This window comes from Salvelinus alpinus, chromosome 12 (assembly GCF_045679555.1).
Source record: "Salvelinus alpinus chromosome 12, SLU_Salpinus.1, whole genome shotgun sequence".
In the NCBI taxonomy this organism is placed as follows: Eukaryota; Metazoa; Chordata; class Actinopteri; order Salmoniformes; family Salmonidae; genus Salvelinus; species Salvelinus alpinus.
Window position 1 is genome coordinate 20,515,844 of NC_092097.1, and position 15,681 is coordinate 20,531,524.

Below are 15,681 nucleotides of genomic sequence, written 5' to 3' on the forward strand. Positions count from 1 at the left end.
TTGATCACAGAAATAAACTCTCTGAAAGGTATTGGAAACTCATTCAATATAATAAATTGTTCGTATGAAAGAATATTACCCCTGTTGTCGAATACATATTTCATGCCAGCTAGGGTAGAACAATGACTTACTCCTTACAGTTATTTCTGAATTATTCCACAAAAGAGCATTATGCGGGGAAAAGTTGTGAAGGAAAAATATTTTCCAGGACATTAAAGCGTGTTGGGGAAACCTACCTAATTTAGTAGGTGATCTTTCAGGAAAATAATTACATTTCAGTCAAAATGTAAGACCTCTCAACTTATTAAATACATTGTTTGGAATGAAATACCAAATGGATTCTGTACTGACCGAACATCGTTTCAACCAATTGACCTTGAACATGTTATTTTTGTAAACAAAATCCAACACTACCAGACCTCCTTCAGATCTCTTATTTCAGAGTATAGACTTTTTAGTTTGTAAGACTTTTACAAATAAAAAATGCCTTGTCAATCTCATTACAGGTAGAGGGATTTACAAATAAAGACAATGAGACGGTACACAAAGTGAGACAGTCCCTTTGCTTTGGACAGAAGCACTCTTCCAAGTGTAGATAGATCCCTTTGTAGCCAATTATTAAATATGTACTTTGTTTTCTTAATTTTAGGAGAGAAATTCATATATGTTCCTAAATATTTAACGCAGTCCTTTACAGGAATATTTTATATTTCTTTATCATTAGAGTCATATACTGTAAACATAAGATTTCACATTTAGAAACATTCATTTTTAATCCAAACGCAATAGAGAATGCAGAGATGGCATTAAGGGAATGGGCGACCTGGTCTTAGTCTCTTAAAAGAAGAGTAGTATTGTTAGCCAGCTGGTAAATTGTTATATCTCAGTCAAAAATTGATAAGCCATGCAAATGTGCATACCAAAATGAATAAGAAAGGTGAAGACAGACATCCCTGTCGTACATTTATGTTGATACCGACTCTTTTGGATATATTAAGGTTTAGTATCACAGAACTATTTAAATCTTTGTAAAACATGTGAAGGACTTTGATCACATTTTTACCGAAACCGAAAGTGAAATGAATGTTCAACTGTGTCAAAGGCTTTACAGAAAATGTAAAGAGTCAATTGCATCTGTACAATCCATAAGGTCCAACCCTAAACTAATGTTGAAACTTAATGTGACGGCCTTTCATAAAGCCTGTTTGAGTGTCATTTATAATTGGATCTATTCATTTCTTTAATCCTTTGGCATAAACCAGAGCAATCAATTTGTAATCAATGTTTAACGAAGTGATGGGTCTCTAATTGCCAATGAGAGAGGGGTCTTTATCAGGCTTCGAAATCAGTGAAATAAGGCCCTACTTCATAGTGGAAACCATTTCAGAAGTTTCAATGAAACCTTGAAACACATAAAAAGTAACTCCCAAAACTGTATATAAAATTCAACTGACAGGTCATCAGGGCAAAGTGATTTCTTTAATTGACACTATTGATTCGTAAACTGAGTGGAATTCATCCTCAAACACAGGGACATAGTTCTGAATGTAACTTTCTTAACCATCTACCTGAAGTTGTGAGTTGTAAAGGTTTTCATAAAAGGAATTGGCAAACGTTGATATTTCAGTGGGATCTTTTCATAATACATCATTCATTTTGAGTGCAGTTATAGATTTTCTTTTGTAGTTTCTATTTTCGAGTGCAAATAAATAACTGGTGTTTCTTTCCCCCTCTTCAATCCATTTTGCTATTGATCTGACAAAAGCACACTTTGCCAGATCTGTGTAAAACTGTTCTAACTCTAGTTTTAAAGATTTAAGTTCAGACTCTAATTCTTGAGATAAATTATCTTTCTTTAGAAGACTGTCAAGATTCCTCATTTAAAAACATTATCTAAGGGCGGTGCACAATTGGCCAAGCGTCGTCCGGGTTAGGGGAGGGTTTGGCCGGCCTGGTTGTCCCTGTCCCATCGCTCTCTAGTGACTCCTGTGGCGGGCCGGGCGCAATGTACGCTGACACAGTCGCCAGGTGTACAGTGTTTCCTCTGACACATTGGTGCGGCTGGCTTCTGGGTCAAGCAAGTATTGTGGCAAGAAGCAGTGAGGCTTGGCGTGGTCATGTTTCTGGGGACGCACAGCTCTCAACCTTCGCCTCTCCCGAGTCCGTACAGGAGTTGCAGCAATGGGATAAGACTGTAACTACCAATTGGATATCACGAAATTGGGGAGAAAAGGGGGGTTAAATAAAATAATAAAAGACATTAAAAAACATTATCTAAGGTGCTTTAGGTGCTTCAGCTCTTTGGCATGTTTAATAGATTAAAACGCTGACTTTAAATTTGAAGAATTTCCCATTTACTTCCATGACCCAATTCTTCTCTCGCAAAAATGTATTTGGCTATTGATTTGATGTTCCCATTGAAAATAGGTTATTTAAGAAGTGTGTTGTTTAATTTCAAATAGCCTCGATTACCCTTAGATAATCTACATCTACAACAAATTGTAACAAAGAGGGGGAAATTAGGAATACATTTATAATAGATTTTAGTGACATAATTTTGTTGGTCCAGGTATAACCCCTTGCATCCAGATTGAAATAAGACCAGGCATCAACAACAGAGGGGGGTTGGAAAGTGTTCATATAAAGTTATAGTTCGAACGGTAAATTTACTATTGGCAGTACTCACAGTTCAAGTGTGGTGTCATGTCACAAGAATCAACCAGCAATCTTTCATCCTTCAATGAACACGTGGGCCCTTGAACCCAGCTTATTGCCCTCTTGTCGAGCATTCTGTATTAGCGGCCACAGCTTCTCCCTAGGAGTCTGATCCTGCGGTATACAGAGCCTCTTTGATGCGAAGCGTCTTCTAGTCCAGCAACTTGTTCCCCTTGGCCGCTTTCCAGATGATCTCCCTGTAGTGGCGCATGGTGAAGCACAGAATTACATTGCGAGAAGGTCCATCAGAGTTTCGATTCCCAAGTCGATGAACCACATTGATCACATATCTTAGTTTGTCTTTGATGCACGGAGCCACCTGCCCCAGGATATGATGACGGCTTCCCTGATGTCCTCTCGCTCTACCTCTCTTACACCTTGGATTTTCAGATTCCACCTGCGAGAGTAACATTGAAGTTCAGCTACACTCTCACTCAGCTCCATGTTTTCTGACTGCAGTTTCTTCCCCTCATTCTTTAGAAACGTTATCTTTTCCTTGTTCCCGCTCACATCTGTGTGAAGCTGACGGACATTTTCTGACAAACCATCCATCTTCATTGATATTTCTTTGGTAGCCCACTCTATGGTGGACACTTTGGAGAATGTGGCGTCTTGTTTAGTAGTTAGGGTCTGGATTGCAGTGAGAAGTTCAGACATGGAAATGTCCATTTTCACTTTTTTCCGCCGGTGGACTTTTGCCTGAGGTAAAGAGGTTGCAAGTATCTCATCCTGGTCCATTTCCTTCTTTGCTTGCTTGAGCTCGCACCATTTTGTGTGTCCATGTTGCTCTAGCTGTCATCGTTGCTATCTAGCATGCCTGCCATCTTCTGTGAGACTTAGGTATGTCGTCTTCTGTTGTCTTTCTGTCGTGTTCTGCCCATTCAACTTGAGGAAAACAAACTCTAAACTAAACTTGCCATATATAGCTAAAACCAGTAATAGTTAGTTTAATGCTACATTGATAGCAAATATTGGACGAGCTAAATGTGCGTGCATTGCACTCATATGCAGACTTGACGATAAATGTCCACATGGCAGCTGGGGGCAGAGCAAAACATGTTGTCTCTGGGCAATTGGGTGTCATTGGCAAAAGTGGGCATGTAAGTATTCCATACTAGAGGTCTTCACGGATCCACCTTTACCCAAATACCCAAGACCCGAACTTGGACCCAAGCGGGTTCGGATCTGAGATGATTGTCGGATCTGATATGATTGTCATAGGTCTCGGGTATTTGTAATTTTAACTGACTTGTCCGGAAGGGCCCATACAGATCCAAACGCGTCTGCTGCAGTAGAGAGAGAGAGAGAAATTATATAATTTATGCTGCTGCTCTTGCTTTTCACGAGCACTTGTGGCACTTGTAGCTTGTTGGCCAATCATAAATCATCAAAGCGGCAATAGGCAGTCATAGATGATGAAACACAGAGAGATGAAAGATAGATAAATTATTATTCAAATTTTTTGGTACATTTTGGGGAGAAGGCTGGCTTCCCTTGGCATCCATGAATACACACCACTGAGGCTACAACAACCAAGAGCCAACAGGTAGGCAGGCTGCTACTAAATATTCTGAATTAAGTTATTTCTAACTGTAGGATGATAAAGATCATGCACTGCAGCCTCAGTTAGCTAGCTTAACTAGATTTTCCCAGTTTGATGCAGTCCAAGACAGGTACTACGTAATCATATTGATGTTAAATAACCTAGCTGTGGCAGCTATTAGTCTACTGTAGCACAAGTCGGCTTGATCGGTTGCGGTCTCTCGTATCTCCCTCCCTCCTCCCCGTGTCACTCGCTCACAGTACGGCTCCTCCCCCTCCCGCTAGAGTGGCACCTCTCTCCTTCTATGGCTTTATCAGCTCTGGTTAATAAAGTAGCTTAAAAAATTACTTTTCTGCTGCTTCCCTAACTCAGACCTGGTCTGGATCCGACCAGGTCTATATGGAACGGGTCTAGTTGTCCTCGGGTACGTTCGGAACAGGATCCGTGAAGACCTCTAATCCATACCCAACCCTCCAGTAAATTGTGATGAACTCACTTACAAAACTCAGTTTGACAAGACTGACTTTATGACCAAAATTATGCTATTTACACTTTGTAGTCAATTTTGACACTATAATTAATATTGCTGACTCATATCGATGCCACATAGGCCATTTTAAAACCAGAGAAGTTGGTTCTAAGGGGCATTTGACCTTTCATATAAGGAATTTGATTTATAGCATTTACTTTGACTTAAGCATGACAATTTAGTACTTTTTCCACCGCTGTACTTAAGTACATTTAAAACCAGATACTTTTTTACTTTACTCAAGGATTATTTTACTGGGTGACTTTCACTTGAGTCATTTTCTTTTACGTTTACATAGATCAGACAGACAAGTGTGATACCTCAGATTCAAGGGTGTTTATTTAAAACAATAAAGAAAAAGAAGAAACAGGTTTCCTCCTGGTTACCGCATTCTGGGCTCCAGGGAATGCTGTCTCCTCTGGGGTAGATCACCGAGCCCCTCGGATCTAGCAGACCTTGAGTACATCTATCCGGTAGCAACCTCTCACTATCTCCATCCCTCCCGTGTGCTGCCCTCATGGCAGCTTTATGGGCCCCGTACGGGTGGTGAGCAATCAGCCCCAAAACACCTCATTTGGTCTTCATCCACCTGGGGAGGGTCCTTTAGCCTGGCTGACTGTCGGATTGTGGAGTACGGTGGTCGGGTCGTCCTTAAGTCCCCTCCAATGGCTCCCGGACTCATCCTGCGTACCTTCAGCAGAGCCTCGGTATTCTGGTGCGTCTCCACGGCTCCCAAGAGGTCCTCCAAGGTCTGGGGCGTGCATAGGCTCGCCATCCTCTTCATTTTGCGAGGTAGCGTCTGTAAGAAATGATCCATGACCACTTTGTCAGTAACGGGGAGGGTGGTTACGTCGATTAGGAGCCATGGCCTGGTGATGCACAGTAGGTCGCTCATCTGGGCTCAGGGGGAAAGCGTCGGCCACGAACCTCTAGTGGTGGACCAGTTGGGCCCGACGGGCCAGGCTGTACCGGTAGCGGCTGAGTACCTCCCTCTTGAGACCGTCGTAGTTAGCCACCTGTTCGGTGTTGAGGTCATAGTACGCCTTTGGTCGTCTCCGGACAGGGACGGGAACAGCAGACTCGCCCACTTCGCCTTGGGACATCCTTCCCGGAGTGCTGTCCGTTCGAACGTGCAAAGGTAGGTCTCGATGTCGTAATCGTCCATTAGCTTTATTAAAAATTGATTGGAATGCAAATCGATCTGCGTTTCTCCCCACAGCTTCCTGACTTCCTCAAGCAGGCAGACTTTCTGTAAAAGCTGTTCTCCCAGCGATCATTCCTGAATGTCCTGTTGCGCTTGTTGGGCCCAAACGAACTGAGCTATCAACCCGTCCATGCTGATACCGCGTAAATGTCAACCCTGATCCGACCACGTTGTCAAATGCCGCGTTCTCCACCACTTGTGGCAGATCAGTGGTTTACTCACCAGCCTCAATCAGCCCCAATTAGTCCTGGCCGGACCCGTCGAGACCTGGCACATCCAGCAGAGGGAGCCACTGCCGCTTGATGTAGACTCCGTCTGTCACCTGACTTCAACGAGTCTCCCCCTGGTGGCTTATCCACTGTACGCCACATAAGGTATCGTAACTTTTATTCAAGTATGGCAATTGAGTACTTTTTCCACCATTGTGTGGCCGCATCATGAACCAACCAGCCAGCTTGTTCCATTTCGGTAGGGCAAAACTCACCAGTCAAACCATAAAAGAAAAGCTAAGAAATAGGAGAGAGGCTGCATTAATTAAACCAACATGCTTTTGACTAAACAAGGTTATGACGAGAGGACAAGCTTTCCTATGAAGGAACAGGGTTTTATGTGGAGGGATGGGAGAGAGAGGGAGGTGAGCTGTTTAAAGTTGGGGAATTTGAGAGGGGATGTGAAAAGGGGTCTGAGGGTTTGAAACAAAGGATAATCCCTATAACTGCTGTCCCATTGACTCTACTGTATGTAGTTGATACCTTATGCTGAGGGTGTAATGTAGATGATACGTTGGTTTGGTAGAACTGCGACAATATAGCTAGCTAATACAGAAAGCGCATCCAGGATATTACTTAGCTAAGCCAGCATTTTTTCTACAACCATTGCCTGGGGAACTGTTTGGGAATGTACACAAGTGGTTGGGGCTTAATTATGTTTCTGCTAAGTGCCATGGAATTTGTAGAAGCTGAGTAGAAATTTAAACCAGTGGAAACATTGGCCTGTATTTACTAGTGCTGGTTGACATTAGTGCGCCCTCTGTGAGTATTTGATTGGTTTATACATCAGCTTGTAATCCAATAGGAACCAAATGTCCGGAGACATAGGCCTCATGCTAGACTTGAGAAGTAGGGGAAACACTGGCCATATGCAACAGAGCAAAGAGTGAGAGAGGAATGGATGGAGGAAGGGTGAGAGAGATCGGGCAAGGGATGGAGGAAGGGAGAAAAAAAGGGACAAAACGTACGGTTCATGAATGATGTGGTATAAAACAATCCACAAAGCCATGCTTGTCAGGATGGGAAGTATCCATGTCTCAGGAGCATGGAATTAATTAAAACCAGTGCATCAGTTATTGTTTTGAGGGAGATATTGGTTCCAGCGTCCTTCAAAATATATAGTTAAATTAATTTCAAAGCTATTGAAATGAGTACACACAGACGTTCTCGGTGGTCTTGTATATTGTGAGCGTGTTATTGTGTCTGTACAAAATAGTTAATTAGAACCATATGCATTTTTTGGGGGGACCAACACAGTCAAACACAGAGTGTTATTCGCGCCGGATCCTCTCTCACCAGCCACATACAGTGCCATCGGAAAGTATTCAGACACCTTACATTTTTCCACATTTTGTTACGTTGCATTTTCTAAAATATATTAGATAGTTTTTTTCCCTCATCAATCAACACACTATACCCCACAATGACAAAGCAAAAACAGGTTTAGACATTTTTGCTAATTTACTAAAAATAATAAACAGAAATGTTACATTTACATAAGTATTCAGACCCTTTACTCAGTACTTTGTTGAAGCACCTTTGGCAGCGATTACAGCCTCGATTCTTCTTGGGTATGACGCTACAAGCTTGGCACACCTGTATTTGGGGAGTTTCTACCATTCTTCTCTGCAGATCCTCTCAAGCTCTGTCAGGTTGGATGGGGAGCGTTGCTGCATAGCTATTTTCAGGTCTCTCCAGATATGTTTGATCGGGTTCAAGTCCGGGCTCTGGCTGGACCACTCAAGGACATTCAGAAACTTATCCCGAAGCCACTCCTGCTTTGTCTTGGCTGTGGGCTTAGGGTAGTTGTCCTGTTGGAAGGTGAACCTTCACCCCAGTCTGAGGACCTGAGCACTCTGGAGCAGGTTTTCATCAAGGATCTCTCTGTACTTTGCTGTGTTCATCTTGGCCTCGATCCTGACTAGTCTCCCAGTCCCTGCCTCTGAAAAACATCCCCACAGCATGATGCTGCCACCACCACGCTTCACCGTAGGGATGGTGCCAGGCTTCCTCCAGATGTGATGCTTGGTATTCAGGCCAAAGAGTTAAATCTTGGTTTCATCCGACCAGAGAATCTTGTTTCTCATGGTCTGAGAGTCTTTCGGGGCCTTTTGGCAACCTCCAAGCAGGCTGTCATGTGCCCTTTACTGAGGAGCGGCTTCCGCCTGGCCACTCTGCCTGATTGGTAGAGTGCTGCAGAGATGGTTGTCGTTCTGGAAGGTTCTCCCATCTCCACAATGGAGCTCTAGAGCTCTCTCAGAGTGACCATAGGTTCTTGGTCACCTCCCTGACCAAAGCCCTTCTCCCCAGATTCCTCAGTTTGGACGGGCGGCCAGCTCAATGATGAGTCTTGCTAGTTCCAAACTTTTTACATTTAAGGATGATGGAAGCCACTGTGTTCTTGGGACCTTCAATGCTGCAGAACTGTTTTGGTACCCTTCTCGAGGTCTGTGCCTCGACACAATCCTGTCTCGGAGCGCTACAGACAATTCCTTCGACCTCATTACTTGGTTTTTGCTTTGTCATGCACTGTCAGCTGTGGGACCTTATATAAACAGGTGTGTACCTTTTCCAAATCCTGTCCAATCACTTGAATTTACCACAGGTGGACTCCAATCAAGTTGTAGAAACATCTTAAGGATGATCAATGGAAACAGGATGCAACTAAGCTCAATTTCGAGTCTCATAGCAAAGGTATTTCTGTTTTTAATTTTTTATAAATTTGGAAAAATCTCTAAAAACCTGTTTTTGCTTTGTCATTATGGGGTATTGTGTGTAGATATATGAGGAAGTTTTTGAAAATTGTAATACATTTTAGAATAAGGCTGTATTGTAACAAATTGTGGAAAAAGTCAAGGGGTCTGTGTTGCCTCTGCTAACATTCCAGTGCCGGAGTTGGCCATCATTATCAACGTTATGAGTGACCCCCACCGTAGGGACAAAACATCAGGCTATCTGGGTCAGACAAAAACATACAAACATAGAGTTCACGCACACGCACACACATACACACACATACAGTGGGGAGAACAAGTATTTGATACACTGCCGATTTTGCAGGTTTTCCTACTTACAAAGCATGTAGAGGTCTGTAATTTTTATCATAGGTACACTTCAACTGTGAGAGACGGAATCTAAAACAAAAATCCAGAAAATCACATTGTATGATTTTTAAGTAATTAATTTGCATTTTATTGCATGACATAAGTATTTGATACATCAGAAAAGCAGAACTTAATATTTGGTACAGAAACCTTTGTTTGCAATTACAAAGATCATACGTTTCCTGTAGTTATTGACCAGGTTTGCACACACTGCAGCAGGGATTTTGGCCCACTCCTCCATACATACCTTCTCCAGATCCTTCAGGTTTCGGGGCTGTCGGTGGGCAATACGGACGTTCAGCTCCCTCCAAAGATTTTCTATTGGGTTCAGGTCTGGAGACTGGCTAGGCCACTCCAGGACCTTGAGATGCTTCTTACGGAGCCACTCCTTAGTTGCCCTGGCTGTGTGTTTCGGGTCGTTGTCATGCTGGAAGATCCAGCCACGACCCATCTTCAATGCTCTTACTGAGGGAAGGAGGTTTTTGGCCAAGATCTCGCGATACATGGCCCCATCCATCCTCCCCTCAATACGGTGCAGTCGTCCTGTCCCCTTTGCAGAAAAGCATCCCCAAAGAATTATGTTTCCACCTCCATGCTTCACGGTTGGGAGGGTGTTCTTGGGGTTGTACTCAACCTTCTTCTTCCTCCAAACACGGCGAGTGGAGTTTAGACCAAAAAGCTCTATTTTTGTCTCATCAGACCACATGACCTTCTCCCATTCCTCCTCTGGATCATCCAGATGGTCATTGGCAAACTTCAGACGGGCCTGGACATGCGCTGGCTTGAGCAGGGGGACCTTGCGTGCGCTGCAGGATTTCAATCCATGACAGCGTAGTGTGTTACTAATGGTTTTCTTTGAGACTGTGGTCCCAGCTCTCTTCAGGTCATTGACCAGGTCCTGCCGTGTAGTTCTGGGCTGATCCCTCACCTTCCTTATGATCATTGATGCCCCACGAGGTGAGATCTTGCATGGAGCCCCAGACCGAGGGTGATTGACCGTCATCTTGAACATCTTCCATTTTCTAATAATTGCGCCAACAGTTGTTGCCTTCTCACCAAGCTGCTTGCCTATTGTCCTGTAGCCCATCCCAGCCTTGTGCAGGTCTACAATTTTATCCCTGATGTCCTTACACAGCTCTCTGGTCTTGGCCATTGTGGAGAGATTGGAGTCTGTTTGATTGAGTGTGTGTACAGGTGTCTTTTATACAGGTAACAAGTTCCAACAGGTGCAGTTAATACAGGTAATGAGTGGAGAACAGGAGGGCTTCTAAAAGAAAAACTAACAGGTCTGTGAGAGCCGGAATTCTTACTGGTTGGTAGGTGATCAAATACTTATGTCACGCAATAAAATGCAATTTAATTACTTAAAAATCATACAATGTGATTTTCTGGATTTTTGTTTTAGATTCCGTCTCTCACAGTTGAAGTGTACCTATGATAAAAATTACAGACGTCTACATGCTTTGTAAGTAGGAAAACCTTCAAAATCGGCAGTGTATCAAATACTTGTTCTCCCCACTGTACATGAGGTGCCTTTTTATTTTGTATTTTTGTGCCATACTCGATTTTCGTTCACTACCCTCAAAACCCAATGTAACACTTCTCGCATGCAGCTACTGTCACTCATAACCTAGATGGAGTCTAGACATGGGCTGGGGTGGGGGGGAGGGGTTGGAAGCTGTTGATTGGAGAAGATACTGTAACATTTACTGTTCCGTGATATACTGTTTGTTCTGTGCTGACCGTCATTATTTGTACCTAACAGAATGCATGAGAAAAGTTTTCTCTGAAGAACACTGGTTCAAGCATCTGTCAGATGTTGATTGCTTGAATCATTTGAAAAACACAGCTGTTTAACTCCTGATAATCACATTAAAAAACTATCTGTTTGTACAAACACACAATTTCCTTCCAGCTTTATAATTCAAAATTATGTCATACCAGCCCATTGAACAGTTTCCTGCATTTGGAAACAATCCATGGAACCCACTTGTCCTTCCTTCACCGCAATGTAGGCTTGATTATTACTTATAATAAACTCTGCAGGCCATTTCGTGATCTATTCTCTGAAATTAAGTAGCTCAAACATAAATCTGAACTTTTCCTCAGGCTTGCCCTTGGAAAGCAGCCAAAGCTCACAGTAAAGAAAGGAGCAGTGCCCTTAACAAGAGGCAGACCAAATAAGTGTGTTATTTCTCCTCCTTTTATGCCAGGGTAACCATGGTGTTGTATTAATATGTATTTTGCCACCTTGAGAGATGTGATAACAGACTTCCTTCATTTGATGGGAGGCGTGCGCGTGCGCGTGCGCGTGCATATATGTGTGTGTGCAGATGTCTGCTTGGAGAGGTTATGAGTGACATTTTTTAAACACCACAATTAATAAAAACAACAGAACGAAAGAAGAGAGAATGTGAGACATAGAGAGAGTATGCCACTTAGTTTAGATGAGTTTGGATGTGACTTTCAATGTTTCACCTGGAGGTAAATGTAATTGTGCTGCCAAATGCCTTTGTAATGCTTAAGTAATTTTGTGTAGCTGCTGAAGAATTGTCATAATATTTTACTGCAGGTGCTCTAACTGTTATGCTACGGGTATTCCCCTCCGTGTCACACGATTGGAGGTTTTATTAGACAGCTGTGGCCCAAAGCATAGTTGAGATAAACAGATACCAAAGCCACACACTGAGGAGGCATACATGTTATTTTAACCCTGTCTGACACCCCAACAGCCGCATCACAAAATCTGCCACACTTCAGTCTCAAAGCCTTACAGTGTGTGTGTGTGTGTGTGTGTGTGTGTGTGTGTGTGTGTGTGTGTGTGTGTGTGTGTGTGTGTGTGTGTGTGTGTGTGTGTGTGTGTGTGTGTGTGTGTGTGTGTGTGTGTGTGTGTGTGTGTGTGTGTGTGTGTGTGTGTGGAATTCAAATGCAATGTATGTTGATCCCCTGTCTCTCTGTGTTCCTCAGGATGGATGAGAACTACAACATCATCCCCCATGGTGTTAACTTCCAAGATCCAATCTTCCCAGACACACCAGAGAACCACCGCATGTTCGCCAGCCTCTTCCAGTTCTCCAACTGCACGGCCGGAATCACAGTCCACACCTACACCCCAGAGTGGGAGGCTCAGGAAGACAGCCGGGTACGAATTAATCTTATCTATCGCTCTTGTTTTTGTGTGCCTTTGTTATAAAAGTCTTAACAGCACTGCTTAAACAGCAGCTCCTAAACCACCAAAGAGCAAGACCGGCAAAGAAAAACAACCTAGGTTGGAAGAATCTCATCAAAACACATGCAGGAAACCTTTGACAGACACACTATAAACAGCTGATCAAATTTCCTTGCCATTCCCCATGGCTGAGGTAGCATGCAGCGTTGCATATTGTAGCAAGTCTTCCATGATCACCTGCACTTGATAGACAGGAAGTTTTTAGCAAAAGGTAGCGCTGCATAGTATTATGTTTAACTTAAACTCCCCTTAACCCCCAATCAGGGAACAGTGCCTATAATGAAACAGAATGCAATAGGAGCAGTGGTGTTTTGAACCCCACATTTGTAGCCCCAAAAATATTAATGATACTTGAGTTAATAAAGCCTCCATACAAACATACAAACATGGTCTCTTTTTTGCTTTCTTGAGTAAAGCAGCTCCAAAATGCAGGTGTTTCAGCTTAGCTCAGTGCTTTCTGTGGTGGAGGGGCAGCCAGCGGAAAATGCGGAGCGTAGGGGTTGGTAATGTTCTCTAGTTGCGCCGTGATTGGTTTAGTGTTCTGTCACACATGGGGACACTACATCACTGACAAATCTAAGGGTAGAGCTACAAAATTCAAGCCCCTTGGGAGCTGCCATAGAGTTACATTATAAGTGCCCATCCAAGAAGGCTCAAGGTCATTGGCCACAGATAAAATGATGTCAAATCACATTATATCTACAGTAGCTTTGATTGGACATACTTTCAAAATCTTAGCTAGAAGTTAAGGGGTAGGTAACACATTCACCACGCTGATCCTCAACACGGGGGCCCCTCAGGGGTGCGTGCTCAGTCCCTTCCTGTACTCCCTGTTCACTCATGACTGCACGGCCAGGCACGACTCCAACACCATCATTAAGTTTGCCGATAACACAACAGTTTGATTTGATTTGAGCATCATGAATCAAGTCAACAATCTACTGGCAAATCCTTTTTAATCCTTGTCATATGAAGCGAAATAATGAAGAGAAATTATATATAAAAAGTATCGGTGCTCATTGGGCATTGGACATAAACATTATACAGCAAGTTGGAAATCGTACCTTCAACAATGAGTGGTTTGGAAGGAATCAGTGGCTAACTGTAAGCATTGCAAAGCAATCACTAGCCTGTTATTCATTGGAGTGGGTATGTGGTCCCAATTCTCGGTTTAAGGTTCTCTTTTCCAAGCTTAAAATTATAAACATTCAACATTGGCCATGCTGTCAATCCAGCATGATTTCTGTCGCGCTCATAACAAGTGTTAACTCAGAACTGGGAAATCTGACTTCAGGGAGTTCAAGACAACTGGGAACTCAGGAAAAGACTAGCTCCGACTGGGAAAATACATTTTGAACGGTCATCCAACTTCCAAATTGGAATTGTAAATTGGAAACTCGGGCCTCATTCTAGAGCTACTCCAGGAAGATCACTGACATCCTCATGATTCAACCTTGTTTTTCCGAGTTCCTAGATGTTTTGAAAGCACCATAAATCCACAGAATGCCAAACTTTGATGATAAAGTTTGACAAAATTTGCCAACAGAGGACTGCCGCGCCTCCTTCCTGTTCAAGTGAGTACAGCACAACAAGGTGAGTCCATAAATGTCTTGTATGCTGCTGCACAAATTATGTAATATGCCAGGGAGATATGTATACTGTAGCTAAGAAAGTAATACTAAGTGTATGTTTTGTAGTAAGCTGTTAGTAGCCCATGTGCCTCACCCTAATAACTTGGTCTATTTTCCCCTCTGAATTTTGCCTACCGTTCTGACTTGTTGGTGCACATGTAGCCTATAACCTGTTTTAGAGGAATGTAATCATCAAATATTGTAAGAGCTTTCATTGTCGGCTTATATGCTCCCTTTATTTATCCTACGGTTCTGACTAGATGTACAGGGAGAACACTGTAAAAATGTTCTGAACAAACAGTTATATTGACCAAATCCGTCCTAGCTCGCTCATTAATGTCTTAATCAAAATTACAGATTGCCTCTTATCCGCTTGTCGTCCCCTTATGCCATAGTTTGTACATCTCAATTGTCAGTAGAAACTACATTTGTTTTTAAGCATGTCAGCCGTATCAGATATGTTTTTTTAAAGGCAGTACATTTTTTACATCTGATTTCCCACTAGCTGATCATTGACTGCAGCGAGCTCTGTGCGTAGTGTAATGAGACAAACAGGGAGAAGTGGTCAAGTCGATTATCCACGCTTATAAACACAGGGTTGCTACTGTTATTGTTATTTGTGGTGGTAATCATTCTTTTTGAGTACATTTTATGAGGGGGGAAGGTATGTAAATAATTTTTACAGTACATGGGGATGGCCATGTGAAAATGTTTTTTACATCCCTAATAGTGGCTTTGTAGTCAGTGCTAACCACAATCTTCAAAGGTCCACTGAGGAGGGGCTTGTAAGTGTAATTTGTTCTTTGTGGCTGGGAGACCAGAATTCTTTAGGTGGTGGATAGAGGCCTTGCTCTGATGGTCCAGACAGTCAGACTCCCATTGGTTAGAGCTCTGCTGTTCTTCTCTCTAAAAGTGTCAATGCAGAATAGAGTATGTTGACTGGAGAGTAGGATTTTTATTTTTTTATTTTTTTTATTTCACCTTTATTTAACCAGGTAGGCTAGTTGAGAACAAGTTCTCATTTGCAACTGCGACCTGGCCAAGATAAAGCATAGCAGTGTGAACAGACAACACAGAGTTACACATGGAGTAAACAATAAACAAGTCAATAACATGGTAGAAAAAAAAGAGAATCTATATACAATGTGTGCAAAAGGCATGAGGTAGGCAATAAATCGAATAATTACAATTTAGCAGATTAACACTGGAGTGATAAATCATCAGATGATCATGTGCAAGAAGAGATACTGGTGTGCAAAAGAGCAGAAAAGTAAATAAATAAAAGCAGTATGGGGGGTGAGGTAGGTAAATTGGGTGGGTAGTTTACAGATGGACTATGTACAGCTGCAGCGATCGGTTAGCTGCTCGGATAGCAGATTTTTAAAGTTGTTGAGGGAGATAAAAGTCTCCAACTTCAGAGATTTTTGCAATTCGTTCCAGTCGCAGGCAGCAGAGAA

General features: G+C 42.7%; 1 protein-coding gene across 1 annotated transcript in view; it reads left to right on the forward strand.

The window, feature by feature from the left end:
• Positions 1 to 15,681, forward strand: part of ccdc3b (coiled-coil domain containing 3b) — a 42,544-nt gene that overhangs the window by 14,370 nt on the left and 12,493 nt on the right. The window contains exon 2 of the mRNA XM_071335286.1: positions 12,332 to 12,506. Within this exon, the coding sequence (XP_071191387.1) occupies positions 12,332 to 12,506 (175 nt within the window). The remainder of the gene's footprint in view (positions 1 to 12,331; positions 12,507 to 15,681) is intronic.